Source organism: Bipolaris sorokiniana, assembly GCF_000338995.1.
Source record: "Bipolaris sorokiniana ND90Pr unplaced genomic scaffold COCSAscaffold_5, whole genome shotgun sequence".
Taxonomy (NCBI): domain Eukaryota; kingdom Fungi; phylum Ascomycota; class Dothideomycetes; order Pleosporales; family Pleosporaceae; genus Bipolaris; species Bipolaris sorokiniana.
Window position 1 is genome coordinate 621,192 of NW_006911899.1, and position 24,194 is coordinate 645,385.

General features: G+C 51.3%; 9 protein-coding genes across 9 annotated transcripts; 6 read left to right on the forward strand and 3 right to left on the reverse strand.

The window, feature by feature from the left end:
• The first annotated feature begins 1,222 nt into the window (after positions 1-1,222).
• COCSADRAFT_180259 (uncharacterized protein) lies at positions 1,223-2,427 on the forward strand. Its single transcript, XM_007700443.1, has 3 exons — positions 1,223-1,581; positions 1,641-2,008; positions 2,066-2,427. The coding sequence occupies exons 1-3, from the start codon at positions 1,461-1,463 to the stop codon at positions 2,375-2,377; spliced, it is 801 nt and encodes a 266-aa protein (XP_007698633.1). The 5' UTR covers positions 1,223-1,460; the 3' UTR covers positions 2,378-2,427.
• Positions 2,428-2,567: 140 nt separating this feature from the next.
• On the forward strand, positions 2,568-6,213 carry COCSADRAFT_306444 (uncharacterized protein). Its single transcript, XM_007700444.1, has one exon. It carries the CDS (start codon positions 2,736-2,738, stop codon positions 5,880-5,882), a length of 3,147 nt encoding a protein of 1,048 aa, XP_007698634.1. The 5' UTR covers positions 2,568-2,735; the 3' UTR covers positions 5,883-6,213.
• Positions 6,214-6,545: 332 nt separating this feature from the next.
• COCSADRAFT_87138 (uncharacterized protein) lies at positions 6,546-8,019 on the reverse strand (the record flags this gene model as incomplete). The annotated part of the gene is made up of 3 exons (XM_007700445.1): positions 6,546-6,878; positions 6,932-7,764; positions 7,836-8,019. 3 exons carry the CDS (start codon positions 8,017-8,019, stop codon positions 6,546-6,548), a joined length of 1,350 nt encoding a protein of 449 aa, XP_007698635.1.
• Positions 8,020-9,906: 1,887 nt separating this feature from the next.
• Positions 9,907-11,324, forward strand: COCSADRAFT_35550 (uncharacterized protein). Its single transcript, XM_007700151.1, has 3 exons — positions 9,907-10,140; positions 10,198-10,366; positions 10,434-11,324. Exons 1-3 carry the CDS (start codon positions 10,056-10,058, stop codon positions 11,143-11,145), a joined length of 966 nt encoding a protein of 321 aa, XP_007698341.1. The 5' UTR covers positions 9,907-10,055; the 3' UTR covers positions 11,146-11,324.
• Positions 11,312-12,743, reverse strand: COCSADRAFT_139534 (uncharacterized protein; the record flags this gene model as incomplete). The annotated part of the gene is made up of 3 exons (XM_007700446.1): positions 12,630-12,743; positions 12,230-12,542; positions 11,312-12,183 (listed from the first exon to the last, which is right to left on the reverse strand). Exons 1-3 carry the CDS (start codon positions 12,660-12,662, stop codon positions 11,312-11,314), a joined length of 1,218 nt encoding a protein of 405 aa, XP_007698636.1. The 5' UTR covers positions 12,663-12,743.
• A 1,177-nt stretch (positions 12,744-13,920) lies between these two features.
• COCSADRAFT_159152 (uncharacterized protein) lies at positions 13,921-16,253 on the forward strand (the record flags this gene model as incomplete). Its single annotated transcript, XM_007700447.1, has 4 exons — positions 13,921-14,167; positions 14,215-14,300; positions 14,349-14,444; positions 14,508-16,253. The coding sequence occupies 4 exons, from the start codon at positions 13,921-13,923 to the stop codon at positions 16,251-16,253; spliced, it is 2,175 nt and encodes a 724-aa protein (XP_007698637.1).
• A 987-nt stretch (positions 16,254-17,240) lies between these two features.
• On the forward strand, positions 17,241-19,077 carry COCSADRAFT_189304 (uncharacterized protein). The gene has a single exon (XM_007700448.1). The coding sequence runs from the start codon at positions 17,391-17,393 to the stop codon at positions 18,681-18,683; it is 1,293 nt and encodes a 430-aa protein (XP_007698638.1). The 5' UTR covers positions 17,241-17,390; the 3' UTR covers positions 18,684-19,077.
• Positions 19,078-20,467: 1,390 nt separating this feature from the next.
• COCSADRAFT_87289 (uncharacterized protein) lies at positions 20,468-21,309 on the reverse strand (the record flags this gene model as incomplete). Its single annotated transcript, XM_007700449.1, has 2 exons — positions 20,468-20,985; positions 21,042-21,309. The coding sequence occupies 2 exons, from the start codon at positions 21,307-21,309 to the stop codon at positions 20,468-20,470; spliced, it is 786 nt and encodes a 261-aa protein (XP_007698639.1).
• Positions 21,310-21,850: 541 nt separating this feature from the next.
• Positions 21,851-24,144, forward strand: COCSADRAFT_35554 (uncharacterized protein). Its single transcript, XM_007700152.1, has one exon. It carries the CDS (start codon positions 21,982-21,984, stop codon positions 24,013-24,015), a length of 2,034 nt encoding a protein of 677 aa, XP_007698342.1. The 5' UTR covers positions 21,851-21,981; the 3' UTR covers positions 24,016-24,144.
• The last annotated feature ends 50 nt before the right edge of the window (positions 24,145-24,194 follow it).

Here is a 24,194-nt window from a genome sequence, read left to right on the forward strand (position 1 = left end):
CTCTCCACCGCGTTCGCCTTGGGGGCAGCCTCGTTACACGAGCGAGGCGCCGCGGTTTTTGTCTGGCGGTAGGCGATGCATTGTCGGAAACTCTGTTTCTACTTGTTCGTTTTTCGATGCACAATGAAGATTGTTGGGAACTACAGATAAAGATGCTTGTCTTGTTAGGTTGCTGTGAGAACAAAGGTGTTTTACGCAGGCGCTTCCCGTCCAGGTCAGATTGAGCGAGCATTCGGCCAAATCTAGCCTTGGTCGAACTGTTCGATGGTCAAGAAAGCCTGAAATCAAAAAGGTTGCCTCATCTGATGCTGCGCAAAGATTTTCCACCCCGGCACTCTTGACTTCACTGCGCCGTTCACCTTGTTCGCTGACCGGCGCCTTGTAACACGTAACTATGCCGCATGCTAGGGTTGAGACATGCTCCCTCACCACACAACAGCGATATGCGGACACGAGTTATCGTACGATCAGGTGAATGCGCAAGTTCGCCTTAGGCAGCCCCGAGGGGGCCGTGGAATGATCAGGCCCTAAGGCTCGACGAGGTAGTTGAGGGCTCAGTTGGTGTGGCCCCTCAGGCATCGCATGTTGAATCGGTGGAAAGGTTTCCTTACAAATTGCCAGAACAGCCGACAGGCAAGTAAACTCAGACTCGCGACATGTACCTTTGCAGTTATGACTACGATGAGTCGTCCCTCGTTGTGTCGTTGCATTGAAACACAGACTGTGTGCTTGTGATGTGACAGCCGGTAAATTATTCCACGGTATCCGGAGTATCGTTCCTGCGCATCTGCACAGCAGAGAATGTGCAGAGAAGAGAGGCTGCCATATTGTCCTCAAAAGCGAGTGTAATTAGATGACCGAACACCATTAAGTGCAGGGAAAAAGCTATATATACGCTGTTGTCCAAGGCGCATGCTGGCGGCCTCGTCTGAATTTACTACATGCGCTCGCCGCATACTACTATCGATTCGGCTGTACATGCTCCATGTATACTCGCACCCAACACCTTCAACCAATATTTTGCATTCTTCTCGAGCCCCACATACCTTGTTGGCGCAAAGTTCAAGCTACGAATGTGATCTGGCTGATGTCCCCGGACCTCACCTCCAAGACCCCACGGCGAGCTCTCGGAATGCCCAATTAGGCAATATCCGAAAATGCCGGGCACAGTTCCCCGCAAACACGTCCTGAGCTCTACCCCAATAGTACCATATATGCAGACAGAAAAGGGTGGCCAAGGCCAGACTCGCTTCAAATGAAGCGGGTGACCTGAAAAGGCGTCTGGAACCGATATATAAACCCACAATAGCCCCATCTTGCATCGAGCTTACGGAACGATCGTGCGTTCATTATCAATTATATAAATATCCTTCTTCCAGCGAGTCCTTCAGCGTATATTGTAACTCAGATTCATCCTCTTCTTCCTGGATCTTGAAATTGTAATTCAGATAATTCCAATCATGTCGACCACACACGGGCTACCAGAGTTCAGCCTAGCCGGCAAGGTCGTACTGGTGTCGGGTGGTGCGCGAGGCCTTGGACTTACACAGGCCGAAGCATTGCTAGAAGCTGGTGCACGAGGTAAATACTTACGTACATGCGGGGATGCATAGAATCTGTTGAATAACAAGCGCTCCCAGTCTACGCACTTGATAGGCTTCCTGAGCCCTCCTCGGACTTTGGTCCGATCGCAGAACGAGCAAGAAAGGATCTCGGAACATCGCTTGAGTACCGCCAGATAGACGTGCGGGACGTAAAGAAGCTGAATGAGATCGTCGATGACATTGCAAAAAAGGAGGGAAGACTAGACGGGCTGATTGCGGCGGCCGGTATCCAACAGGAAACACCTGCATTGGAGTATACTGCTGAGGATGCGAACCGGATGTTTGAGGTGAACATCACCGGATCCATGATGACTGCACAAGCTGCTGCGAAGCAAATGATCAAGTTCGGCAACGGCGGAAGTATCGTGCTTATTGCTAGCATGTCTGGCACTGTGGCGAACAGGGTACGATGATTCTAATCAGTTGCAATACGTAGCCTTTCAACTAACACACAGCAACAGGGTCTTATCTGCTCAGCGTACAATGCTTCGAAAGCAGGTGTATTGCAGCTCGCTCGCAACCTGGCGTCAGAATGGGGTGAGCACAAAATTCGCGTCAACACAATCTCGCCAGGTTATATTGTGACGGCTATGGTGGAGGAGCTTTTCAAGCAGTACCCTGAGCGAAGGGAAACATGGCCGACGCAGAATATGTTGGGCCGCTTGTCCAAGCCAGAGGAATACCGTGGTGCTGCAGTTTTCCTTCTTAGCGATGCGAGCTCGTTCATGACTGGGTCGGATCTGAGGATAGACGGTGGCCATTCGGCGTGGTAGTAATGTAGTTGCACATGGAGAAACATAAATTCATAACGTTGAAAGTGCTTAGCTCGACTGCATCGTGGTGTTCTGTCCAATGCGAGGCTGCGGAAGTCCGTAACTGGGGAGGTTTTGCTGAATAAGCGATGTCTTGGCGACTTGGGCAAGAGCGTCGCCCTCCATCGAAGAAACAGAGAGCGTCTGTTGGTCCTTGCCGAGCCATGAAGTCTTCCAACAGATAGCTATGGTGTCGCTGGTAGGTATCACCTGCCATGTACTCCCCAGACATCGATTCCCTACTCCTATATTGTGGCCCATCACTCTGTCCTCGCTCGTCTATTACTAGGCCCCAATCTCGGGGCCCTGCCGCTCGAGCATGACGGCATCAACCCCCTCGACCGTATCCCGCTATGGCCCCGCCGTGCTGTTCCTCACAGGAGTATCGGCTGGGTATGCGGCATATGTTATATACAATACTCTCCAATCCTCCACACCCACAGACGGTCTCCACCGCAGCAATGCTGTTCGCAGACGGCGGCCGCGAGACTCAGCACCAGCACCGTCCGTGCTGCCACTGAGCGAGCAAGACATACCTTCGCTGGGCGAGTACCATGTCCTGACTACCAGAGTGCTGCTTGATCCTCACAACTTGGTCACGCCTGCGGAGCTGCGCAGCATCATTCTGCGCGCCCAGCCAGACGCCAGCGAGGAGACTATAAATCACCTCTCCGGGCGCACATACGAAGAGTTCTTCGATCGACTGCTTGTAGTGCACTCGCCCGACCGTGCCCTTTCGCCGTCAGAAGTCGATGCTCTTCTGACCTGGTTGACCGAACGTAACCCGAACAACCCAGCATTAGATCGCGATGCAATAGCCCGCGCAGCGACATGGCATGCGCAAATGTTTGGAAACACGGACAGCCTTGCGCTGGATGGTGGAGAGAGCGTCGCGCCCACAGAATTGTCTCTGGGAAGTGACGAGGACCCGGACGATGATGCCATTGATCCAGAGGGCCAAACCCTTCAGCGCACCCTGTACCACATCGCGGAAGACCGTGCCAGACTGGAAGGCGTAGTCCATCGCGGAATCACATGTAACGGCTGTGACGAGAAGCCCATTCGGGGAACTAGATGGCACTGTGCAAACTGCCCAGACTTCGACCTATGCTCCAACTGCGAAGCAACCAACTCGCACTACAAGAACCATATATTCTACAAGATACGCGTACCTGCAGGCTACCTGAGTTTGCAGAAACAAGAACCGGTTTACCCGGGAAAGCCTCACATGATGAACCTTTCGATCGAATCGGCATTGAAGAGGCGTCTGGTAGCTGAGACAAAGATGGAGGCTGAGGAGGTTGAGGCGTTGTGGGATCAGTTCACCTGTTTGGCAGGGGCAGAGTGGACCGAGGACCCAAACAATATAGGATGGGCTATCGACCGACGCGATTTCAATCACGCATTCGTACCGCGCTACAATGGCTTCCCTGCTGCACCGAATCTCGTTTACGATCGCATCTTCGCATACTATGACACAGACAAGAACGGGCTCATTGGTTTTGAAGAATGGATCAAAGGACTTGACGGAATGCATACCACAGATGTGGATGTAAAGGCCAAGATCGTCTTCGACGGATATGACATTGATGGAGATGGTTATGTCTCGCGCAAAGACATACTACGCATCTTCCGTGCTTATTACTCGATCGAGAAGGAAGCTACCCGGAACTACATCATGGAGCTTTCTGAAGAGGTAACGGTGCGCAGTGCCCTTGATACTATCCGGTCTAGTCAGCCCTTGGGCTCTGCATTTCCGCCTCGCAGCATGAATGCCTCCAACACAAGCAACCCCCGTTTACGGCAAAAGCAGGAGGGTGACATAGACATACCCTCACCTGTGCTCGAACGGAACACCGACGTCGCAGAGCGGAATGAGATCCTCAGGACCACCGACCTCCAGCATATTGTGCCCGATGAAGTATCCGGTGAGCAACAAGCCAACATCTTGAACCAAAGATGGGCCCGCAGGCAATACTACATTGATGAAGAGGAAGGATTCACACAACCAAATGGAGCAGATGGCCAAAGCCCACTTGAGGGACAGGCTCAATTTGGTGGTTCCGCAGACGCAAGCGAGGAATATCCCCGAAACAGAAGTTCGCGTTCATCATCAAGGGTCCGTTTCCAGGAAGACGTAGATCTAGAAACACGGTCAAATGCCTCCTCTTCAAGGCCTTTTGGAGAACGTTGGGGTGGATTTGAGATACCCGAACCTGAGCAAGACCTCTGTAAAGAGGTACTGTATCAGGTTACACAGCAAGGGTTTAACGAATTACTCAACCCGCTGTTTCTTGAAAAAGAAGACATGGCTATGGACGCCCAGGACACACGCAGTGAGCGCCGCTCAAGAGCTGCCGATATCGAGTCTACGATTACGCATCTCTTCACAGCCAGGAAAGCCGACGTTGAAGTCATTCTCCAGGTTGGCATCTTTCGGTTCTCTAAATGCATGGTAGACAAGTTCTGCTGGGCGCTGAACTATGGAGAATCAAATATCCAGAATTTGTTCGTGAATCCCATTCATCACGGACCACGCACCGATGAGGAGGTTCGAGCGGCAGTAGAGGCTATCTACAATTCTGTTGAAGCAAAAGTTTTGAGCTCCGTTAAGAATCCTAAGCCAAGCAATGCCGACAACATGACAATATGGAACATGTATATGTGCCAGTATCAGCTTCGGGAGGAGGCCATTAATGCATTCATGAGCTGTGCAGAAAAGCAGGGATGGCTACCATGCTCTGTTCCGAGTAAAAGTCCAGTTTCCGATCGCAGGGACCCTACCATGCCCCAGTTCCGACCAAACTCTCTCGCACCTCTACCAACCAATTCGCAGAATGGCTCATGCAGCTCTTCAGAGACTGGTGCGGCTTCTGAAACTGACGAGTCATCAGTGTCAACAAACGAAGACGCAGACCCCGGCCGATGTTTCTTTGTATGCGCAGCCCACGATGGTTTGAAACGATACCCAGGAAGAAAACGATCCACAGATTCGACATCAGAACCAGAATCCGGTTCTCCATCAACAGTTGCCGCGGCAGCCGATGTCAGCGAACGGGTTCTTGAGCTCATGCCCCTCTCGTGCCCCGCAGAGCCAGGAGGTCCAACACCAGATACAGTGCAGCTGAACTGGTATTCCGATGTTCCAGAGCGTCATTTCCTCTTTATCCAAAACCTAGAGGGTACAAATCTCGTTCAATGCGGGTGCAACCAAATCAGCCACTCGACGGATCCTTACCACCCCGAGACAAACCAAGTGAAGCCCTTGCAGCGCTCTATCCGCCGGGTGGCTATGAACCCTCAATCTCCACTCCATCTCATAATGCTCGCCAGTCTTGAAAGTGTGGATCAGGAAATCAATCGTCGCAAGGGTGGTGGGTTGATCAACTTGGAGGAGTTTTCGGAGCATATGAGACAGGGACAGTTGCGGTTTTTGGAGTCATGGATGGATTGGGTGGGGATTTGAGGGACAATGCTGGGGCTATGGCTATGTGATCCGATATACTGAGTTTAGATTTCGTATCAGTATAGAGAGATCATATACATGTCCTGAAGACCTATGCAATACAAACGTCATGTTTCTTGTACTTCTCTCAGGTTACCTTGTAGTATGAGATAGTCATTTCTTGCACGAGTGCTCTTAACGTCTAACGGGTGGAGCGTAGATGTTTTGATCAAGCTAAGAATATTCGGGTGTCGTGAGAACATTGTACCAGCATGGCTTTGCAGAGTTTCTATGTAAACCTGGTGGATGTACATTTCAATGATGAAGCGTATGTAGCTTGAGTGGCAGATACTGAACTTTTCGTAAAATTTAATGATCACTACGGCATATAGTTTCGCTAGAGTGCCATTAAACTGCAAGGTTTCTGTCACTGATCATGGTCAGTTTTGCAATACGGTTGGAAAGGAAAATTCTGATTGTTTTCGTTCGTCCGTTTTCTCACGTATTGACACTGGTATCGTAGAGTGTCTTGCTTCCAGACACCATTAGATGACTTGTGGTGGGTTTGAGGAATACTGCTACGTTTGCGGTGGGGGATAGGGACAAAGCTGGGTATAGCAGTGTCGGTGATCAAGCTCTATATTCAGACAGCTACGTACTGATCCAAGCTCTCAAGCCCGCACTCTACTTTGACTTTGCAAATTGCTTCCCCCACTTCTCTGCAATCTCTTCTTCCGTAAATCGTCTCGTCTTGCGCTTTAGCATCGCAATCTTCTCGTCGAGCGTGAGGTTCATCTGGTCGCCTATGGGGACCAGGCACTTGGCGATGTGCTCGTAGTTCTTTCTCAGGAGGTTGATTGTTAGGAAGAAGTAGTCAATGTTGTAGAATACGATTGCGTGTTCGTCGGCGTACTGCTTTTTCTGAGACAGGAAGGCGACGGGGTGATCGCGCCAATGACGGAGCGGGTTGAGGTGATGAGAGGTATGATAGCCATCATTGTAGCAGTCTCTGTTGCTCTTTTGAAAAGTTAGGCTGGTATATGAGTTGATTATGTTCATCTCAAACTTACTACTGAGTCGATAAGCGTTATGCTTGATCGAAAGTCCGAGTCCGGTTCGGTTTCGTCGACAAAGGCGTGCTGGCCCCAATTGCCCGTCATAAGAGCCACTCGCATGAAGTTGAGAGGGATCAAGAAGACGAAAATTGTTGAGCGGGCACTGACATAGTTGTACATGAGGTACAGGAAGAGGTAGTTGCTCCATTCGCACACACCTGCTTGAAGTGCAAGGTTGGGCTTGCGTGTGCGGATAAAGTACATGGGCAGATCGAACCAAATGAAGAAATAGAAGCGGCCGACATATTGCATGAAGTCCCAGAGGCTGTCTCGCTGATACCGGATAGTTGAAGAAAGGTCATTAGGACCGTTGCCTTCCACGTGGTGATGCTTGACGTGATGATAGTAGTACGAGTTCCAGGTATGGCCCATCAGCGGATCTAAAATGTATGGAAAGATCCGATCAAACAGGCTATAATTGGGACTGAGTACACCCCGCATGTGGATATGTTGGTGTTTGAGGAGAGTGAATGGACCCATGTACGTGCCTTGCATGACACAATGAAGTACAGCATGCCACCAATGAAAGTTGACATATAGGTAAATAGCTGATGGGACGCTGGTGCAAAAGTAAAGAAGCAGATGCGTAACCATTACAACATCTGTCTCTACACGAACCACCTTCTTGGCCCAGCGGATGTAGGGATCGATAATCCATTTACGAAGAAGAGGATTCTTGATGTCTGGCTCATCATACGTGCAGAATACCGTGGGTTCAAAGCTGTCAGACTTTGGATCATTGAGCTTTTTGAAATAAGCAATTGCTTGTTGTTGCTGGTCTTGGAGGTCTGCAAAGGTTAGTCGCACAACACCAATGAGGAAAGAGGTGGGACTATTCTTCACCAATGGAGAAACGCACCTTCTGGTGATGGGATTACGGGTTTGGAATGTTTGGTGCCAGAGTCGTCAGAATCATCCCCTGCATCTGACGGCGATCCGTTCCCATGGTCTCCGTGCAGCTCATATTCTTTTTGCAGAATATTCAGCACGATACGATCCTGGCTTGTAAGTTTGGGATCGAGGGGATAAGCTAGTTTGCCCATTTTGCAGGCGATGCAAAGATATCGCTGGCAGTAGGGTATGGCCAGGTGGTCCGATGGTCCCAACGGCGATGGAAAGCTCGCCGGCCTCGCAATTAATAGTTACTGCGGACTTTGGGATACAATAAGCGAACCATCAACTTTGGCAACAATGAAAAACCTAGAGTTCAGATGTCCGATAGGGTTGTAGTTGTATTGAGGTGCGAGGTCGCGGCGCTAAGGAGATATCAAGCGGTGACTGAAGGGTTTAGCGCGCCCCTGGAGATCCACACGGTGGCAAGATCCAACCCCGCGACCATTTTTGTGGCCTAGAACCCCAACTCCCATAAGGAGATCTCGGCATGTAGAGGTTCATTGAACGCTACCGTCATGTCCAAACTGATGTTTGCACAAAGGAAAGATCGGAACTATAGACCAACAGCCCATTGTGATGATTCCTCATAAGAGCAGGAAGGAAGTTAACGCGGCCTTCCAGCCATCAAAATTCCCATCAACTGGCATGTGATCTCTATCTGAGATTTGAACTAGCACTCAAACGTTCTAACACTCGTCTTCACTTTCAGTCCTCTTTAGAGAATTAGAATGCCAATTGCGTCAAGATACAGGGCAATAACCATTTCGCTACACGACTACAACATGGATACTAAGTTTAAGCTTATCCATCATCAGACTTGCCAACTCAATGGAGTGGCCCTACGAAAACTGCAATGCGCATTCAATTCCTCTTACCTACGAAGAATTTTTTTCCTCGAAAGGAGGAAACGAGATGTTTCAAAACTACGTGCGCGACTAAAAAAAAGGCCATCCAAATTATCGTCAAGGAAATAAGTGGGAGTTGTGGGGCATAGAATGGTGCGGCACCCACTAGAGCAAGGATTGCTCTTTGTCTAGCACACGTCTATTTTCAATAAGAGGTAGGTCAAAGTGCGAACCAAACTGCATTTCCAGAAATAAGTTTGTTTGGAGTTAAGACCGCTGAAGAGCTTTGATACTCTACAGACGCTTGAATACTATCGCGAGTTCATTACGAAGCTCTCAAACGCCTCAGTCTCGGGGTCTTGTGCAGACATCATGTTCGCTCCCGTACTCTATAGCCTCTTGACATACATTTAACAGACCTGAAATAAAAGGATATTGCTAGACTTCAGGTAAGATGCTGGAACACTTTGTTATGAGGTCGGGGAGAAGCAATCTGCCAAGTCAAAGTAAGGCCCCAGTATCTCCATCTCCATATTACCTACGGAAATACGCTGACTGTACTGCAAGAAATAATCTCCGCATTCGCAGATCTGCGCAGCCTAAGCTCTGTACACAACCCACTGTTGATCTCGCTCATGTATTTTCTCATTTTTCTTTTGCAAAGTCTCTACAGAATATGCAAAAAAGGGGAGTACTAAACTGTGGCTTTTCGTCCGTGCATAGGAGAATAATTTCTTTATCGATAAGATTTGCGGTAAATTCTTTTAGTAGAGAATAAAGTCGCGGCTTTCACACACTCCTTCAACTACTACCTTACCCCAAACTAACAGTCGAAAGGCATGGAGCTCAATGTAAATCAAACAAACTGTCCTTGCTACATTTCCGTCAAGTGATTAGCTCCACGCCTTCAATAGCCAAGACTCAGCCCTAAGCGCTGGGCACGCGCCAACGATCTGGACTAGCAATATGGCACGTTCTAGCGTATGGCCAATCACGTTCCGGAAGCCGCTCCCGAATTAGACACACTCAAGGTGAAGCAAAGCCTCGTGACAAATCAATCCTCCAATGACTCTGTCTTGATTCACATCTGCAGAGACCTGCAGAAGGAACGGGTCGGCGGGTAGTTGCAAGGACCGCATTTGAGGAGAGAGTTGGCGTTCCTTATTGCGATGGCGTTTAGTTTCCTTGGGACACACACCATGAATCCGTGGGAAAGCAAATGTGCATGTTTTATATGTCGTACTGCTCCCTTTGCGAGTCATCTTGAGAGTTGATATCCGTTTTGCTACAGTTCTACAGTCGTTCATTTTTGCTCATTCATTGGTTTTCATTGCAACGACATGCGTTCTTTCTCGTCACTCGCTATTGCCGCGCTTCTAAGCGCTTTCTCAGCCAATGCTTCACCACTGGCTATGGAGAAGAGGGGTATGTCATCCCGGTGAATTCTAAAGTTTCTACGAATCGCATTCTAACAAGAAGTAGTGGCTGTTACCGATGAACTCATCAGTGACATGGGTTTGATGAGCCAATACGCTTCAGCAGCCTACTGCTCCGATAACTACAATTCACCTGGCGACAAGGTCAGCTGCGTGGACGGAAAGTGTCCACTGGTTCAAGCCGCAGATTCAAATACTGTAGCCGAATACAACGAGTAAGTCGACTATACTTGCACTCAACGACCTGGAAAAGGAAAAAGAAAAAACTAACAACCCCAACAGAGACGACAAATCAACAGATGTAACAGGTTACATCGCCGCAGACCATACCAACAAACTCATCATCGTATCCTTCCGTGGCAGCAAGACTCCAGAAAACTGGCTAACGAACTTCGATCTCGGCATGACCAAAACCGACATCTGCACTTCCTGCTCCGCCCACCGCGGTTTCTGGCGATCCTGGCTCGACGCCCGCGACCGCGTCCTACCAGCCGTATCGCAAGCCGTCACCGCAAACCCTTCTTACGAGATCCGCGTAACGGGCCACTCCCTCGGCGGCGCCATCGCCACGCTCGCCGCAGCCAGCATGCGCAATGCAGGCCGCACAGTAGCACTATACACCTACGGCTCACCGCGCGTCGGCGGAAGCAAGATAAGCGACTACATCACCAAGCAAGCCGGCGGTAACTACCGCATCACGCACTGGAACGACCCCGTGCCCAAACTCCCGCTGTTGACAATGGGATACGTACATACGAGCCCGGAGTACTACATCAACAAGCCCAACGGCAAGGATGTAGCTGCAGCCGATGTCCAAGTGTACGAGGGAGCGGTTAGCTTTCGCGGAAATATGAAATGGTTTCTTGTGGATGTCGATGCGCATATGTGGTATTTCACCAACGTGAAGATGTGCGATGCGAAGAAGATGAAGAGGGGGGAGTTGGATATCACGGGGGTAAAGGGGGGTAAGATGGAAGTTATGACGCTTTTCTAAGGAAGATAGGGATGAGATGCATGGGGATTAGTTTGCTATGTAGTGGTAATGATGTGTATAATAAACCAAACAATGGGAAATCGTGAGCGTAAAGAGATCGTTAGGGGGGGTATCATTAAGAACGCCGAATGAAACACCGAATGAAAAAAGAAATGGAAGAGGTTGTTCAGCATTCTAGAATATCGCAGTCCCACTCGAGTTCGTCGGCTGTGTGCTCGCGCCACAGGTGATCCATGAGTGACCCGATGTCACGACACAACATGTCGAAGCGCCGGAATCTGGCGCAGAGGACGCATGCGAAACCGCCTTGTTCGCGGTGCGACTTTACGATGAAGCGGTTCTTGATGCGGAAGACGCGGTAAAGGGGTTTGCGGCGGAGGTGCTTGGATTCGCGGCAGTTGTCGACGACGATTTCCCAGATTTTGCCGGGTCGCATTGCTAGGTATGTGCGGCAGAATGGACACTTGTTGTCACCACAAGGCTTGTAGGCGTCGGCCAGAGGCATGAGGGGGTTGTCTTGGAGCTCTTTCGCGTAGATGCAGAACAGCCGGGTCTTTGTCGTCGGAGGACACGGCTTATCCTCGGGTTTTGGCTTAGGCTTCAGATCTGGCTCTGGTTTCGGTACTGGCTTCGGTTTAGAAATCGGGTTGGGAACCGGGAGTATCTTGAATTCCTTGTCTTCTGAAGAAGTCGATGAGCTTGAGCTGTCACCCGTACGCCGCCTTGGCTTAAACGGTTTTGTCGTGTGCCAAGTATCCTCGGGGTCTGGGAAAGCCCCAGGCGGACTGTAAGGCGGACTGAATGGCGGATCTGGCTGCCTTGGGGAAGGCGAGGGCGTGGGCAGCATGCGTTGATACTGCATGCTCAGTGCCGCCATCGAGGCTGCACGCGCTGTCCGTGTAGTCTGGATCAGACGCACAAGGTGCGAGTGGGTGGACGAGGGCGCGATATACGAGCTCATAGACAGGTCTTGGTGGATGACCAGAAGCACCTTCTGAAGCTGTATGATTTGTGATTGTAGCTGGATCTGCGCCGTAGCTACGTCGAGTCAGCATGTAGCCCATTAAGTCTATATGAAACTTACCATCCCCACGAGCGAAAGACTCTCCTATCTTCCCGTATCCACGTTCATATTCGGCTCGTATTTGAGCTGAAGAGGTAAAAATGAGCTCTCCTTCGCTTTCGCAAAGGTCCTTGCTCCTGCTCGACATGCTGAATCCAGAGTCGCGGCGTCTGTGGCCAAGCATGTTGATGTGGAATCTGTCTTCATCGTCGCTGTCTCTGGGACTAGACTTGCGCTTCAGCTTTTGATACAGATCGCTTGCTGATCCAAAAGAATCAGTCAAAGCTCGCACCAACGATGCGACGATTACCAGTTCTGTTAATAGGCCTTTGGCCTGTATAAAATCGGTCAGTACTTTGCTATAATCAATATGCGAAACTGGTGTCACCGCCAAAGCGCTAGTTTTGGGACGGGAACATACCGCTTGAACCGCTTCTTCTGTTTCTGGCTTCATTTCGATGAGGAAAAAGAGTATGCAAAATTCGTGAGTTGTGTGGTGCAAAAGGAGAATGCAGACATCAAATGAACGACTACATCTTGCGCCTGATGACAACCGAACCACCAGGCAACTATTTCTACACCAGATCATACAGCAACTATAGCCTCAGGTGAAAGGCATGGATTCACATTCGATGTATCATGGGTACCTTTCGGACCTGGTCTTAGTAGTCGCATGCTTGCGCCTCTTCACGTGGCGTCTGAAACATGACTGGTGTGGCTCGTACTGACCACTGCACGAGTACTGAACGAGACCATGAGGAGAGGTGCTGAAATAGTCATAAGGGTCTCACAACCCACCGATTTTACCTGTAGCCCAGAATACTTTCAACGATTGCTTCGTGTGGGGATCTGGGTGCGCTGAGTGAGCCTTCTGTTGATGAGGCCCGAATAGTCCGCGCCACATGCTCGACGGCGCATGCGTGACATGTTCTAAGACAACAACAGCGTAGACGATGACCAAAACATCAAAATTCTTTTCAATAAATCCGCCTCGCTAAGTGAGAGTGAGCTGTATGGCTGGTCCTCCTGTCGAAGTGTGCTGGTTGCATCGTGATGGCGCTTGATTTGGTGGGGTCTGTTGAGTCTGAGCAGACAGCCTCGCAGCGCAGTTTGATCGACAGCAGCGCATCATAATGGGTCTAGCCAGGGCGGCTGTCGAACTGCTAATCTGTGACATCGTCCCGTACCGTACCGTAAAGGTAATTATTAGGAAGAAGGAGGTCGTGCTCCTGTTAGAAACCGAGTAAGCGTCAGGTGACGCCACTGCGCACTTGGACTTGGCACGCGTCTCACGCCTCGCTGCATATCATCGTGACTACATCATTTGCTCTGTTCACCCCTTGTGCCCGAAGCTTCGCCGCGTTTTGGGACGAATGCCAGACATTACACAGCATCCATTATGTATGCAAGCCATCTCGTTATCGCCTGTCTTCCGCCGAGCGCAGGTACCCGGAAATCAACTGGGGTCCACCGGGCGCTTCGAGTTTCATCACATCAAATGATTCGCTGAGAGCATCCCAGCGCAGCATGCCTCTGGAAGCGCGCTCCTACTCAAGGCACACTCTGTTAGCGCCGTGCTGGGGATTCGCTATGGCTGTGCCGCAAAGGTGCCATCCAAAAGAGACTTGTTCGCTGCCCGCGAACCATCAGCCGCATTTGCTTATACATCTTCGTGGCCTTGCAGCGTCGCGTGACGAAGCGCATCAGCAACCATGAGTACGACTACCAATTCCCGATGGAACCCGTTCCGACGTCATGTTGTAAACCCCGTAGCAGAACAAACACCGCTAGCTGCTCCCCTAATGGCAGCACCCAATTCTAAGACTACAGAAGCGAAAGTAGTAACTCGAATATCGAGTTGGCCAGAGGAAGCACAAAAGCTCAAGCAACATGACTGGGTCTCATGGTTATATTTTGTTGCAGATATTATACTGGTCCTGCTTCCAGTCTACTTTATTCGTAGGTGGTCCACCCGCAGTTTCTGGTATAGTGCTGAGATTCTTTAGTCCTCGGCGTTGCAGTCATTACCCTCAACGGAAAACCAGTTGCCGGCAATGACTTCGCGTCCAAGGTCACGGAGGCCATTCAGCTTGTCAGTGATTAGCTAGGATGAGACATGCATACTTGCTGATCGAGACAGGGTCCCACATTATTCCCAATCATGTTCGCAGCAATTAGCGGCCGTAGTATGAAAATGATTGCCAGATACCTAGCGGAGAAAGGAACAAAACTCAGCGTGAGGCAATCTACTTTTCTCAAGCATTACTGGCGTATACGAACTAACTGGTCTACGTTTTAGACCCTTGAGCTATTGATGGCGAGCCAATCTGTATGGGGTACAGTCGAAAGTCAAATGCTGATGCGGCGACTGACTATCGTTGGCGCAAACCTTTTGTTCCTTTGGACAATGTCTCCCTTAGGTGGTCAGGCATCGCTTCGTCTGATGAGTAGATCAATTCGCACAGTCGAGACTTATGCTCCTCTCCGCTATTTGTCAACCGGTCCTGGTAGCGCAGCTTGGGCGATGAGCAGCGGCACCTACGTGGAGACTGATGGGAGCCTAACTCAAGTACAAGCGTTATACGCTGCTTCTCTGATGGGTTCTGAAAAAGTCAAAAAAGGGCCAGAAGATACTTGGGGCAACGTAAAGGTGCCGTATTACAGGGAAACTGAAAACAAGACCAACGGATGGGTAACCGTCACCTCCGACTCACAGAGACCTGAAGACTACGTATCTCTGGTCGGCATACCTGTCGTTGGTCGCCCAAAGGACAGAGATGGGAGGTTCAGCCTTGAGACATCCCAACTCACTGTGGACTGTGAGCCATGGACATCACTTGCCGTGAAAGAGAAGCACGACTATGCCGAGTTAGAAAAGCTCGTACCGGGGCAGATATGGAAGAACATGTCCGATGAAAACAGCCCCTGGGGTAATACCAAAGTCGCTGGGGGGAAGAGCTCCACGTTCTTTCTCCAGACAGACCTCCCGCTTAGTCAAGGAGGTGATGATGGAGACGGCCGCTTCAACTCCTTCAGTGGTTATGTCAACTCATCCATGGTCGGTCGAGAATTCCCGAAACGCAAACTGACGTACGCATCGAGCTTTAAATATGGGCCGCTGGACAATACCACTCTATATGTCACCAATTGCTCCTTGGGTCAAAGCCACACCGAGACGATCGTGGAGTGTACCAAGGATAACTGTGCCGCTGTCAAGGTTCGCCGTTCTTTGTCTGACTTGCGCGATACAAGAGTCACACCATTCGATCACATTTTGATTGCAAGCTTGTCGCTTGTTGCATTTCCAAAGGCCTTTGGTTGGTCTAGAGGGTCGAATCCGACAGAACAGTTCATCTACAACACTACCTCCTTCCAAATAACATCGCCCACGACAATGTTTGGCGACAACCCTGGATGGGTCAACCTGTCCGAACTGACACCAGAGGACTTCTCAAGAAGACTAGCACTTGTACTCAATACTTACTACCAGCTTACTGTTGCACCCAATGCATATTTCGGAAACCTGCCCCAAACCAACTTCTCAGCTTTCGGCCCTGACACATCACCGGTAACCGACGTCGACGCCTACTTGCCTAGTAACGTTAGTATCAAGAATACTACGTTTGAAAACTGGTTCAGACCTTTCGACATCAAGAGCCACGACTCGAACTTGTATTTTATTGGGGCCACGACAAATGCGACCATCAGTAAAACGCACGAGATTTTTGTGTGCGAGTTTGCTTGGCTGAGCTTGCTGTTCGTTGCCGCCGGCTCGATATTCTTAGTAGGTGGTGCATCACTAGTGCTCAAACGGAAAACACTGGGCCCGGAGATGTTTGGATTCGTCACCAGCATGACATACGAAAACCCCTACTTGAATGTGCCTAGAGGAGGTACCACCCTGGACGCAATGGAAAGAGCCAGGCTTTTGAGGGATGTTGAGGTATATGTTGGCGATGTCTGCGGCAACAAAGATGTTGGGCACATTGCACTCGCTGCTGGTACGCCCATGCGTAAACTTGACCGGGGTCGCCTGTACTTTTGAGATTGAGATCATGCATGCACTCGCCACAGTCTGCTGGTCATGTAGCTGTGGCGCAGCGACCTGCGACAGCAACCCAAGTCGGGCATGTCCGAAGAAAAGAGGGGCGCATTGGATGTCGAGTACAATCAACTCGAAAGAGCCTCCAGCGGCTCAAAAAGCGGAAGGTCTGGACAGCGATGAGTTATATTGGTACTCGCGATACGACGGACACGGCTATGGATCTTGAAACAATGTGATCATGTGTCGAGCTCAGCAACGTCGACGGCACCACACCAAAGGCGTAGTATACCCCACTGCAAAATGGTAATCGACATTTGGCGCCCTCCCCCAGCCAGTCCTGTGCATACGTCGACAGCGTACACAACAGGGCGTGGGTCGACGCCCGCAAAAACAAGCCTCATTGACAGGCGCTGTGGAGCAAGCTATGGTAGCCAAAAGTCATCGGTGTAGCTAACGTAGCAAGCGGCTCACCAATCGGCCACTGGAAACAGGGATGGTAGAGCCGGAGGTGCGACGTAGCATAAAACGCCCAGGGGTCCCACTCGCTTGCTGGCCTGGTAAGCGACTGATCCGCAGCCAATGATGGACCGGATACACCATCGAAACGAAACTCTCCTAACGACCCTTACATCGAGACATGGCGATTTGCAAGCCTACGTAGTCGTCACCTCTCCACTTGGGCATTAAACGCATAACGTACCTGCATAGCCTATGCGGCTTGCTGCCATCTGCTTGGTTGAGAGCCTCAGCGTACCTAGGCCGCACGTTTCATCCCGTAGGCGCTCGCCGCTGTGGAGCATCGATATGCCATGCAGTTCGTTTTGACTCTATACGGTTGGCATCCAGAGGCTTTGTTTGATTAGGGATCATCCGGGAGGGTGCGTTTGTGGAGGTTGCAGTGGCGGAAGACAATGACTATAGCACCCTCACCCTATACGCGGTGATGTCTGTATAAATGACCATAACCACCCTGTACGACAGGTCTTCATCACAACACACGCTCTCTCAGCAGCTTCTACATTCCTTGCATTGCAACTTTTTTTTGACGACTAGCTGGTCTAGATCACTCACATTCTCTACGCAATCTTTGACTTCTATCTCCTGTCGTTGTACGATATCATCATTACCACCAACATCATGTCTATCCGATCGACCATCGTGGCTGCGGCCGCATTTTTCGCCACTGCCAGCTCCCATATCATCATGGAGCAGCCTGTCCCATACAGTGTTGACAAGATTGACAACAGCCCCATCTCCCAATCCCAATTCCCTTGCAAGTCCCAAAATGGCTTCACCGTCTCTCAGATGAACAAGATGGCTGTTGGAGAGCAACAGACTATCAAGTTCAAGGGCACAGCAGTTCATGGCGGTGGCTCCTGCCAGCTCAGTGTCACCATGGACACCGAGCCCACTGCAAACTCCAAGTTCAAGGTCATCAAGTCCATTGAGGGTGGATGCCCCGGTGTTGATGGCCAGACCAGCGAGTACACTTATGAACTTCCCAAGAGCATTCCCAACGGCAAGGCAACCTTTGCCTGGACTTGGTTCTCCAAGATGTCTGGAGCTCCTGAGCTCTACATGAACTGTGCTCCTATTGAAGTCACTGGTGGTGCCAGCGACGACTCTGCTTTCAACGAGCTCCCAGACATGTTTGTTGCCAACATCAACGAGGGGTGCACTTCTCCCCAGAACTTTGCTACCAAATTCCCTAACCCTGGTGAGACTGTGCAGAAGGGTAGCACCAACGACTTGAAGGATCCTACTGGTAGCTGCGGTGCTACTGGTTCTACTCCCGCTGAGCCATCTTCCCCTGCTGGTGGCGAGCCTTCCCCTGCTTCCACATCTCCCGCTGGTGGCGCTCCCTCTGCTCCCTCTCCTCCTGCCGCCGGCCAGCCTTCTGTCGCTCCCAGTTCTGCAGTTGGAGGCCAGCCCACCGTTGCCCCAACTCCCCCAGCTGGCGGCGCCCCATCCCCCCCATCTGGCAGCAAGCCTTCCGCCGCACCCCTCCCTCCCAACGGCGGCGGTGTCTTCGCCCCTGGAGCCTCGAGCGGCTCTCCCGCCGGTCCTACCGCCCCAGTCCGCCCCTCAACCTCTACTACTCTCGTCACCGTCACCGCGACCCCTACTCCCCCCGTCCGCCCTACTCCTCCCGCCGGTACCGGGTCTCCCGCTACCCCCACCACTCCTTCTACTCCCGGTGGTGGCTCAGGTACCCCTTCTACTCCTGGCGGCGGCTCATCCACCTGCTCCGAAGACGGTGCTATTGTGTGCAACGGTGCTACCCAGTTTGGTATCTGCAATAATGGCAAACTTGTCTGGCAGGAGGTTGCGGCTGGCACTACCTGTGCTAATGGCAGCATCACCAAGAGGGGGTACAATGGACGTATTGTACGCTCGCACTTGATGAGCCGTCGGGTTGGTCATTACTAGGTTTCCACACTCGCTTGACGAGTTGTGGTGCTGACACATACGTTCTTACACTCTTTTTACAATTCTTTTCTTTCGACAAAAGGTCTGGGACCGCTTCTTTTTCTTTTTCTTCTTTTTGGGAGGTGGATAGCGCCTACCCGCCATTCTTTCTTTTCTTCTCTTTTTTTGGGATGAGTTCGAGAGAACTCGAAGCTACTGCTGCTGAACTAGTTTGTTGTTGTTGCGCATTTCACTGGAGTTTGAAACACATGGAAGGGAAACAACAATCGTGTTCTTTGGAAGACACGAAGGTGGGATACATATATCGGGCGTTGAACATAGGAAATGGTGGAGATGCCGGTGTATATAACAAACCTCAGCTCATAGCCGGGGGAAATTGGAAATTCATACGTTGATTTTATCACAACTTTCTTTTCGCTCTCTTCGTGATGCGTATACTATCCCTCCCCACCAAAACATGCACACTCCAGTGAGATACGAAGTCAAACACAAATCCCGCTATCCCATCTTACTACTCGTAACCAGTCCCCCGTCCCCTCGGACCACCATCTCAAGAATCCAATTCAAATACACCAAGAAACATACGTGACCCCCATCATTTCCTTAGATGATGGTACACAGGGATTCCCCCTTCTAACCCACCCGCGCGTTAACATGAGTACCGTATCAGCACTAACCCTCAGACCTTCTTCATCTATTACAAAAATGTACGTAATGTGTTTCTCACGCCCCATCCTCCGTCGATCAGACGGTATAGGTATTTTGGGTTCTTGAGTGCTGATACATAATAGCGGTTGTATTTCAGGTGGTTTTTTTTCTCATTTAGATTTAATGAACAAGGCTACCTGTTGGCGGTAGAGCTTTACATGGGCATGGTGGGTGGGAATTACGGGTGGTAGTAGGGCGGTTCTTGGCGGTGCTCGTCAACACGAGTATACTTACCCAAGTGGGTTGGTGGGGATGCGGAGGTGGTTGGGGCGTTGAAGCTAGTGGTAGAGTGGGAAACGATAGGGCAAGGGGACGTGCTGGTTGATGTGTTGTTCCGGACGGCTTGAAGTGATAGTGTATGTGCGAGATGAATGGTTGTGGTGTTTGATGAGTGGGGATATGTGTGAGTAGACGGGATTCAGGAAGTGATCATCTCGAACATGAATTATTTGTGTGTTTGATGTTGTACGTAGAAGATGCTATTGATTGATAATTGATAGTTTTTGGTTTTTCCGTTCGATTCAGCTTGGACCGTTGGTTCATCTGTGCTTACGTGATGCCAATGCCACTCTAGACTCTAGTTTGACCACGTTCAGTATTCGGGGAGTATTTCGGGCGTAGTTAATCTAGTGACATTAACAAGTGGGGAAAGACAAGACTCGAGACCGTTTCTACTATACTACTTGACGCTTGCAATGAGGTGATTGCTTTCTTGATTCATGGGGCTATTTACTACTACTTCGTTCGTTCCTTTCGTCTACTTAATGTAAATTAACGGGGGTTTGGGGGTATATCTAATGGTTCTTATCATCCTTATCCTTACATGGGTCCCAAAAGGCAAAAACAATATTGGTACACTTTCTCTCGTCTAAATATTTATACAAGTATCATTTAAAATTGTTTCTCGTTCCCCAGTTTGCCGTGTGATGAGCTGGGTAGAAGGACCTGGTCATCTGGTAGCTCGGCTACGTCCATCTGAGCTAGATCCTTTTCTGAAGGCGAAATTTCGGGAGATGATGCGTGTCTGGAAAGAGTTGTTAGTCTAGACGCTCAGAGATGGTGAATAGTTGGAATTCTTACTGCGGAGCCTTGGGCATCACATTAAGGTTGTATGCGTTTTTTTGTGCCGGGGGGTAATATTCGTCGCTGCTCAACTCTGGGGGCTGCCGTGAATTCTCAAGTGCTTTCTTGGCTGCTGCCTTTCTGCGACGCCAGAAGAAGAAGGCGATAAGGAAGATGGCCGGAATACCTAGACCCAGACCCAGACCCAGACCAATGCCGAGTGCGAGGTAGTTCGGGCCTTGAGTTGAAGATGAGGCTCCTTCAGCGGATGCAGAGCCGTTCGCAGAGCCAGTAGGGAGAGCAAAGGAAGTTGCTGGCAAGTTGCTGGGATTCTGAGGCTTCGCTGTAGCTGTTGGTTTGCGAGTCTGAGTGAAAGCCTCGAGGATGACGGTCATAGTGGATACGTTTGCAGGCGTTCCATCGAAGGAAAAGACTTCGAACGGATTCTCACACTTGCAGTTCTCATAGCAGCAGTAAGAGTCGACATCAGTGACATTGCAGCTGTAGACGGGTGCGCCGGCGTGCATGTTATCTGTATGGCAGTGAGTATGTAGGATACATGAGTCTGGATGAGGGCACGCGACTTACCAAAACACTGACGCACACAGTTTCCGCTCTTCCAGCCTCGGTCTGTGCATGTTCCTCGATGAGTGCGTGATCTTGCTGGGTCATGGGGGTCGGAAACGCATAGTCCGTTGGAGAGACATGCTTGACGGTCGAAGCAGCAAGAGGAGACTATGGCATCCGGGTTGCAAGCAGTGTCGAGGGTAGACTCCTGGCCATCTGGAAACCAGCAGGTAGCAAGGACAGACGAAGAAAATGTCAATAGGACGGGAACCAGCGCAGCGATCCGCATGATGGGCGATATGGGGGGGTGGAAGGGTGCAACGACTGGTCCGTACAAAAGATACGAGAGGCACGCAACAGTGACTATGGCAGGCGCCTTATAGTGGGATTGGAGATGAGCAGCATAAAAAGAGGCCAAACCTGATTGTTCGTAGCCACGATCCTCCGGGGATACCGCGGGGGCTTTGAATGGTTTTGATTTGCCATGGCGAGCCCCAAGCGCACTGGACTACGATGAAAGGCGATACTCGGTGAATAAGAAGCATGTAGGGGTCCTGGGGTAATCAGCCCGCTTATAGCTGGTTTCATAATGCAACCGTCATGCAGGCCAAAAGACGAAAATTTTAGAAACACGAGGTCCAGAATGGACAAGAAACAGATAGAGTGGCCTCCGCATCCTTATGCAAGTGGTGCCAAGGCAAGTGAACTGGGAAGAGGGCCAGATGAGGCAGACCGCATTGACCGGCCCAACAGGGAGCCGGGGGCGCTTGGCAGTCCCGCCGCCCTGCAACGTCTCGCGTTGCATTTCACACGCCCGCGACGATTGCGACGACTGCGACGACTGCGACGACGCTGGTGGCCTTGACCATGACCATGCCCGCCCTACGACCCTACTAGCCATGTGTCGACCTGCATTCCAACATCACATGACACCCCTCCCAAGCATTAGTACACGCCCGCCATGTCTGAGCCGCGACGGTCGACGAGGGCACGCGCTCGCGAAGAAGCTGTTCCGGCCGTAAAGCCTTCGCCATCGTCCTCGTCATCACTGAAGAAGCGCAAGAGGACGAGTACCGCAGTCAAGGAGCAGCCTCAGTTGCCACCATCATCAACAACAGGCGCATCAGCAGCATCAGCAGCATCATCGTCGACGCCGCCAGTCACTGAAGGAGCACCTCCTCCCCCCAAGCAACCGGCACTTCCGTTACGCATTGTCGACGGCGCACCGCTCCCTACCCTATCCGAACCCCAGCCGCTCGATCTACCATGCAGCGAATGGCAGACGATCCAGCAGAGCGGCGTGCTTGAAACGTCATTTGAGCGATCCAAGGCTGTGTGGCTGTCAGGCGCAAACTTTCGCACTTTCCACTCGCACTTCACCCAGCCCAAGAAGCTGGCCGATCGCACTGATGAGGACCGCGCAAAAGCCCAGCGCCAGAAAGAGCTGCTCAAGAACTTCCCCCAGGTCGGCGCCGACCGCGTCGTGGTCAAGCTGGTCATCGAGCCGCATACGCTGCCTATAAGGCTGTATGGCCCGCGCGAGGTGGCCAAGCCAATGCACAAGAAGACGCCTGCTCCCTCGCCCTATACCCCGTGGCCCGCTCATCACCACCCGCACTCCCACGGTCAGCACCAAAAATACCACCATGTCCCGCCGCCCCCTCACCAGAAACCTCCGCCGCGACCGCCTCAGCCACAGCCGCCCAAGCCCGTTCAGGCCGCACCTCCACCCCCCGCGCCCCCCGCGCCCTCTCCTGCGCCTGATCCCGTCATTCACATGCTCGCCGCTAGAGCTGGCACCGACCCAGCGTTGAAAGCTGTTATGAAGATTGTCGCGGCCGGCGAGGCCAGCAAGGAGCAGCTCGAGTTTTTCCAGACGCACATCAACGAGCTGACGGCCATCCTCGCCCGCCAAAAGGAGGAAAAGATGCACAAGCCTGCTCCCGCGCCGCCTGCCCCCAAGCCTGCGCCGCCGCCTCCACCGCCCGCTCCGCCAAAGCAGACAGCCCCGCCTCCACTCCCACGGCCTGTCCAGCCCATGCCCCAGCCTATCCAGCCTAACACGCCCAAGCCTTATATCCCGGGCCCTTCACAAGTTCACATGCAACAGCAGCAACCTCCTCCGCTCTACCAGCCCCATCCGCCATACCCCAACAACTACAGCAAACCACCCCAGTACCACCCACCACCTCAAGTGCCCGTCTACAACCCTCCACCGAGGACGACGTACCGTCCTTTGGTATTTAGTTTTGTCCACGGCAACGAGGATAAGTTTTACTTTCCCTCGTACAGCTTTATGGAATGGCTGCCCAATGGCACTGGCGCAAAGCTGTCGTTTCTCATCACCAAGATGAAGCCAAAGCCAAAGCCGGAACCTGTCGCCGAACCGCCTTCTACACCTGCTCCAAAAGCTACGCCAGCGCCGGCTCCCGCACCCGTACCAGTATCCAGCGTCCCTACACCCGCTGCCCTTGCCCCTGGCTCAGCTCCCCCGAACGGCATGATGCCCATACCAAATTCCCCGAACTCGACTTTTACATCCATACAGCCTGCCGCCTCAGCGCCTCCAACACCTGCAACACCTGCAACGCCATTCGTCCCGCCCAAACCACCTCAACGTATTGAGGAATTCGACGAGATGAACGAAATAGACAACATTGAGTTTTACCAGCCAGTTACTGTGCTTTTACTCATCGAAAATGATGACGGTGATGAAATCGCCAGCGCCCTTCCCCGCTCAATTCGACCACCACATATTGTTGAGAAATACATGAATGAGGTGTTTGATCGCTGCAGGCGCGCCGACGAGACGTACCTAGCCTTCAGGCTGCCGAGAAGCAGCGACGAAGCGCCAGAGAAAAGGTTGAGGAGCGGTGATGTGACGCCTGCAATTGCAACACCGGTGCAGGACGTTAATATGACAGGCACTGGCGCGGGTACAGTAAGCGCAGCCGATAGAAAAAAGGCCGGACGACCTAGGAAGAGTCTGGTCTGAAGTAATGTTGAAACATGTACGTATAGTTGTGTTGATATTGAACGAGAATCATGAAGAAAACAATAGCTCGTATTACTACAAAAGTATAAATGATACCCGAATTTTGAGCATCGCTAGATGCCCCCTCAGTAGTAACACTTGTGTAAAGTTGTTTTGATACGTGAATAGACTTGATTTTG